General features: G+C 32.9%; 1 protein-coding gene across 6 annotated transcripts in view; it reads left to right on the forward strand.

Annotated features, from left to right (window-relative positions):
- Positions 1-6,918, forward strand: part of LOC129262063 (stromal interaction molecule 1-like) — a 67,906-nt gene extending 60,988 nt beyond the window's left edge. For 2 of the 6 annotated variants that reach the window (XM_064100287.1, XM_064100286.1), the window contains exon 14: positions 510-6,918. In XM_064100287.1, coding sequence (XP_063956357.1) covers positions 510-658 — 149 coding nt within the window. In that variant the 3' untranslated portion in view covers positions 659-6,918. The remainder of the gene's footprint in view (positions 1-509) is intronic. The other 4 variants (XM_064100289.1, XM_064100288.1, XM_064100284.1 and 1 more) reach the window with 2 other exon arrangements.
- The last annotated feature ends 294 nt before the right edge of the window (positions 6,919-7,212 follow it).

The following is a 7,212-nucleotide window of genomic DNA, read 5'->3' on the forward strand; positions in this document are numbered from 1 at the left end:
GTGCTATAAATTAGAGAAAAATTATTGAACATAAATACCCTGCAAACCTCAATCCTGCCAAAACATAACCATCATCACAAGTAACTGCAAACCTGCTTCTTCACAGTGTATTTGTACCCATGTGTGCAGTGAAATAATTGCTTGCTTTCACAGTTTGCTGTGTACAACTTTTAAAAAAATTATTTTGCTTAAAAAGTGATGTAAAATATATCTTGATTTATTAAAGAAGTATCTCCCTATTGAGTAAGTAAGAAAACTTCCTAATCCTTTCATGCCAAGTTGGATATGTATCCCGGTTTGGTTTTTTGAAAGAAATTTCTGCATTTGCTAATACAGAGTCAAGTGAATATTCAAGGTATGTACTCTTTAAAACAGTTATTAATGCAGATAATGTTATACATTAGTGGTCCCAAATGCAGGTAGTGTTCTTATAGCATCAGGTCTGTCAGATTAATTTCCAATTTGATAATTTTCTTCTTTTTTCTCTCTTTATTTTTTCAAATATTTAGATCAGCTAAAAAAGATGGGAATGGTGTCGTCAAAAGATGAAGATAATGTTTCATCAAGTGAGGGCGATCCAACAGAAGGGAGTAAAAAGAAGTCTCGGTTACGTCTCCTACGGAAGAGCAATAAGCAAGATAAGGTTAAGACTAGTTGATGGCTGCCCAGCATGGATATCAGCACATGGGACTATAATGTTTGTGTTATGTCCAACCTGGTTTTGAACATTTGGGACCCTACTCTGCATACATGTGTCCAGTACAATTTTCAGTACATGGTCATGTATTGCCTGCACAGCAACCATATAGTCTGACTGAAAATGGATGTTGACCCAGTAAAGTTCTTGTGCTGAATGCTAACATGGATGAGACTGCAAGGGACTACATGTGGAAATTTTCTTGTTACATACACTGAGTATCTACATATACCTGTATGTACGCAGTTAGGCATGGCTTCCAGCCTGGATTTTGGTTCTTTCTCAACATGATTATGAAAATCGTTGGAAGAACAACTAGAGCAAGATATTTGATCAAGGCAAAATGGCTAGATCTCAGATCAAATAGAAAAGGTCAAAATGATACTAGCTGCCTGCTTGTAAAAATATGTCGACTGTATCAAAGAAAATTTCAAATTAATAAATTCTTGTCACATTTCATATTTTGGTTTATTATTCGACACCAGCCATAGTAGATTTTGTATTAGGGATAGATAATACATGTAGCTATTTGCATATTACTTTCATTGTACCAATACAATATCTTTAATGAAATAGTACCTCACTTTTAGATTGTCCTTTGATCATTTCTTTTTCTTTCAAAATTTTGCACTAGGCGCACATTGGACGCATAACTTTGACATGATGTACATAACCTGTTTACATCTATTTGCACAATGTTTTGATTAAAATCACATATCCATTCTCTATTTCTATGTTATGTATACCACTGCATAGTAAGTACATGCACATCCAATATGCTTTGAATAATGTGGCACAATGTGGAATATTATTGAAATTTCAATGAAATTTCTCCTGTGTCATATAACATTAGATAGCTTGTAGAACATATACTGCATATTAACAACTCATATTGGCTAAACATAATTATACTTGGTAGTTTTTTTTAAAGGAATGATAAAAAACTATGTATGGATATAACTGGAGGAATAAACTTTTTAAAAGCACATTTTGACCATCTGGGAGATAAGGTTTGTGTCTAAACAGGTAAATCAATATGGTTTTGCTGCTAGTCCCTTGTACTGCTTCTCTTGATTCCACATCAAACGACTTTGGTAGAAATGTACAATGTCGGACTGTTGTAATCAGCACAGCAGAGAGTGGGGAGGGGTCATTTCATAAAGTTGTCCATAAAATTATGCATGACTTTTTACAAATGACAGGACTACATGTATGTAGTGCCAAAGTATGGACCTATGATTTCTCACAAGATAATTATCAAGGCAACAATATGCTTTCATCTGAAATGTGTTTGTACAGTAACAGTTTTATCATCATCGGCATACTCCAGTTGCGGCTAATGCAATTGAGACAAACGGCTTGCCATGGGCCTGTTCCAGTCATTGATAATGCTGTGCATAACATTGCAATCAGCTTTTTGAAACAGATGACTTAGTCATGAAAAGGAACCTTTGGATTAGAAATATGGAGAGAGACAAGAGACTGAAATTAAGGATTGGTAGGGAAGGAACCCCCTTTTAATACCAGATAGTTCTTGTCCCATTTATGGTGCTCATTCTCTGCTATTATGTTGTAAAGAGATATCCACCAAGAAAAAAAAAACCTTAATGGGTGTACGCTTTTGCACATAGCTTGAAAACAGTAGTCTGAAGGAATTTTAAAGAAAATGCATGCAAGAATGTCGAGCACTAAATTCATGCATTCAGATCACATGTAGAAGCATTGAGAAAGAGGATGCCTTATATTTAATCAAAGTACTCTTATTTCAGCAATATTAAATATGTCAAAGTGTTTGGTTGATAATGTGTGGAAAATCCAGAGTATATGATATGTTGTTATCCCTTTTTATCCCCTCCTAATGATTCATATTAAGGAAAATTTACATTCATTTATGACTTTGTTTGACCAGCTAACCACTGAATTCTTAAATTCACACTGTGATTCGCATTGTAGTCATCTGGGCCAGTATTTGAACACCATTTATCTTATCTTCATTATTGTCATTGTTGTTGTCATGTCAGAACATATTTTGAAGGCTTGTGATTTCAAATCATTGATTTGTCCAAGAATAACATGCACAAAATTGTGCCCATGGACCAGGCGGGTGTTTCATAAAGCTGTTCCTAAGTTTAGAGCAACTTGAAAAATGACTGGTGAACCTTTCTTACTCTCTAATCATCAGTGAACATTCAATGGTGAATATAGTTTACCAGAAGAAAGGATCACTAGTCGTTCTTAAAGTCACTCTTAACTTACAAACAGCTTTATGAAATGCGGCCCCAAGTACACAATTGTGCTATATGACATACCTAATTCTGATCACTCTGATCAAATTAAAGATAACATAATTTTCAGATACCAGTGCTAGTTTCAGTGGGCAACAGTAAAAGATCATATTCATGATATACACTGTGCAGTAGTTCTTTAGTATTTTGTTGTTTTCATATATGTAGACAGTACATTAACTGAAATATATTTAGGTTCATTTGTAGGTATATCAGAGAGAAATGTAGACTTATGACGGCTGATAAGCTTTTGAGTGTTATAATGACAGAATTATTTCAAAAGCAATTAAAAAATGATTGTATAATACTGGTGGTACATATATTCATTTTAGTTCCTTCTAGAATTGGCGTAAATTGGTTTATTGTAATGGATAAGAAGGTAAAAATAATTATAATTGATACATATAAATGTATTAGTTGGCTTCATCAATTTACATTCAACTGCAACACAATGAGTGTGTTAATGCATGTAAATTGAGCCCATTTCTTTTATTTGTTTAACTATTTAGTATATTGGTATGTGGTTAGGTTTATTGGATATTTACCAATTGCTAATTTTTAAGAATGGACTTGTTGCTGGAATATTTCATTTATCTCTGATTTCATGATGTACCGGTATTTTTTCTTCTAAAGTTCATTTTCATGTTGATTTCTATCTGTCATAAACATTCCTGTAGATCGGGATTAGAGACATTTATTCTTTCATCATTCTTGCTTTAATATGTTGTGAAAAGGGCACCATGATGCATTTGCTATTGTGTGATTAGATATGTACTTGTAAACTTAATAAGAGTAAGTGTGATGGCTATATGCTCAAATAACAGACTAGTTTTGTTAATTGTCATCCAAAGACGTTGTGGTAATAGGATATGTTAGAAGAAGATTGGCAGATATGTAATTCAACTTTGAACATCAGAAAAATAAATGGTTACATGATCAACAAAGTTATCATTTCGAAGACTTAGAAAGAGATTTGTTTGATTAACTACACATTAGTAACAAATATTTCAGTATATACATGATTTACAGTATGTATATTTGAATGCTTCATTTCATTTTAAACAAATGATTATGCTATATATATTCAGCATCACTGCTGTTTTAAATATTGTGAGGTGTATGTAGTGAACAAGTGTTGAATATTTGAGTTGTGTTTTGTTTTATTTATATTTGAACGTTTTATGTTCTGTTATACGAATGATTATGTCATATGTATTGAAGCGTCGCTGCTGATTTTATTATTGTGAGGTTTAACAAATCGTTGACTCTTATTTTATTTTCATAATTTGCATTTACATTTGTGCATTCCGATTGAAGTGTTATTTGTTTTCTAATTTTATTTTTCTTAAGTATTTGTGCGTATGTACTTTGTGTGAAGATGATGCTTAACTAACGAACAAATTACGACAGAGTATTAGAAACTGGATGAATAATCCTGGAAATAGTTTTTTGTTGGTGAAGTACGTTAAAATAACTGCTGTGCGGTTTCAGTTTTTAAAAGATTTTCTAAAATGATATATATAAGTTGATTATTTTATGACAACAATGATGGAAGTGCCTTGTATTATTAGCAGTAGAATGATGAAATAATTTAATTTACCTCATATAGCATAAACTGATTGCAGTTTGCAGAAAGGGTTCCATTTTTAATATCATAATCTTTCTTTGTGCTATACATCTGGATTCTGTAATGATTTGTCATTTATGGTAGTATAAACAGACTTTTCATGAGACCATAACAGTCAAAATGGGCTGATTTTTATGTAGGGATCTGTAGAAGTGCGAGTGAAACAAATATGACAGGTTTCTAGCTTTTAAGGTCCAACGATTCTTACATTTAATTTTATATTGTCTTAAGTTAAACCGTTTCTGACTGCGGACCGCTACAGATTGCCATTTATTTACTTTATTTTGACTTATTTCTCATTCTGTAAGGCCAAACTCGCATGATGATCTATCTCTTAGGACATGTCATGTTTCCATACCTAGTCACATGGTCTACGGCCAGTCATTGACCAAATATTTCAAAAACTTCTGCCTTTTTTTAGACAGTGAGAATCTAATGCTTTTAATCTTTAAAGGCTTTCTTTTATTGGTTGCACAAAAAAGTGCAAGATTATGAAAAATTGCCAAGTGTTTATAAGTTGCTTAATTCTCAATCATAGATTTAATGTTCAAGGTGACATCTTTTGAAAATTTAATCTGAATAATGTAACTATCCTTAATATATAATCAGCTTAACTTCTGATATGACTTGTAGAAGGTTTTCTTATTTTGTTGGTTCAATTTTGTTCAAACCGATATGCTTATCATTATTTTCACTCTTTTTAAAAGTATTTTGAAATGTAAAACTTTGGATATTCCATGAAGACATCAATTTTTTGGGGGGCAACACATTAACTCTAATTTGCCATCCTCATCCCGGGGTTAAGCTGTTGGTTGTCTGACAAAGAATTAGTCCTTATAATACCTGAGCACCATAATGACTGTCATGCTAAAGCTTGGGCAAGATTACAGAAGAGCACAAGAAGATAGCACCAAAAAAGAACCATTATAAATTTTGTAATCCCTATATTATGATGATAGGAAGTACCTAGTCATGTGATTGCCTATGATTAACTTTAAGGCTAGTGTTATTTGAAAGCAAATAAATCATTCCATGTGTGTATTTTATTTGTCAAGTTTGTAAAGTCGATTCAGTTTAATATGTCTTTAATCTGTTCTTTTTTAACAATCATGATATGATGTTTATGAATACTGTAGGGGAAAGGGTATTTTAAATCAAGGAAGGTAGCTGCAAATAGACATAATTTTGATAACTTGCCATTATTCCACAACAAAAATGGAAGCATACGTAGTCATGAAGGTAAATTTCATAGAATTTGCTTGAGGTGGCCTTAAATTCAATGTAGTGTTTATTACAATTGAATTGTATAGTGATACCATGATACATATATCGGGACAAGATTATGTCTTTGCCAGGTATCTTGTATTTAATGAATATGAAGAAAAGCAGTTAATAGTTTACCCAGTTGGTAAGATAATGGGTTACACTTCGTAATTCCGAAGGTTCGTAATTCCGAAACACGTAAATTGCCTATACCTCGATGTTCGTTAATCCGAAAACGTAAAAGGGTTCGTTAATCCGAACATTTGTGGCGTTATTCCGAAGGTTCGTTATTCCGAAGGTTCGTTATTCCGAAGGTTCGATAAAACGAAATAAGGTTCGATAATCCGAAGGTTCGTTAATCCGAAAACGAAATAAGGTTCGTTGTTCCGAAGGTTCGTTAATCCGAAAACGAAATAAGGTTCGTTGTTCCGAAGGTTTGTTAGTCCGAAAACGAAATTATATTCGTTAATCATTTCGTTTTCGGACTAACGAACCTTCGGAATTACGAACCTCATTTCGTTTTCGGATTAACGAACCTTCGGAATTACGAACCTCACTTCGTTTTCAGACTAACGAACCTTCGGAATTACGAACCTTCGGAATATCCAAACCTTCGGAATAACGAAGCTTCGGAATTACGAATGTATGCGAGATAATGTATTCCATGAGTAACTTAGTATTTATGTGTCAGTAGCACAATGTTTAATAGGATACAAAGAAAATGCTCATTGAAATTTGGGTCTTTAAAACAGGCAGTAATTGCAATATCTTGGTAATATATTGTTTGGGTAATTTAATGGATTTCAAATGAAATGTGAACCATACTTGGTTAGAGAATAAAGAATTTTTTAATGGATATTAATTCCCTTGTTCAGCATATAGTCATTTAGAATTATCCTATCTTATTATGATTTTAGTCAAGAGTAATAGGTGCTATCTAAGGGTACTTTATATTCAAGCGATATAAAGAAGATAAACATCTTGTCTATCATCTCTATGCCTTGGAGGATGAATTTTGATTAATACAATTAAATTGCAAAACAGCATTATCCGTATCAAGTCTCTTTATTGAAATATTCAGGCATTTCAATTGTTACATGTGTGTGTGTATTTATGTATGTCGGTGTGAGATCGTGTGTGTTCATGTATAGTTCGCCATTTTAATCGTGTGTGTATTGTGTGTGTGTAATTGTGTGTGTGTATTCACATGTGTGTGTGTATTTATGTATGTCGGTGTGAGATCGTGTGTGTTTATTTATAGTTCGCCATTTTAATCCATTTTGTCCTTCGTCATTCTAACCCATTTTATCCTTCATTCTAGTCCATCTTCTCCTTCGTCA

Source organism: Lytechinus pictus, chromosome 5 (assembly GCF_037042905.1).
Source record: "Lytechinus pictus isolate F3 Inbred chromosome 5, Lp3.0, whole genome shotgun sequence".
In the NCBI taxonomy this organism is placed as follows: Eukaryota; Metazoa; Echinodermata; class Echinoidea; order Temnopleuroida; family Toxopneustidae; genus Lytechinus; species Lytechinus pictus.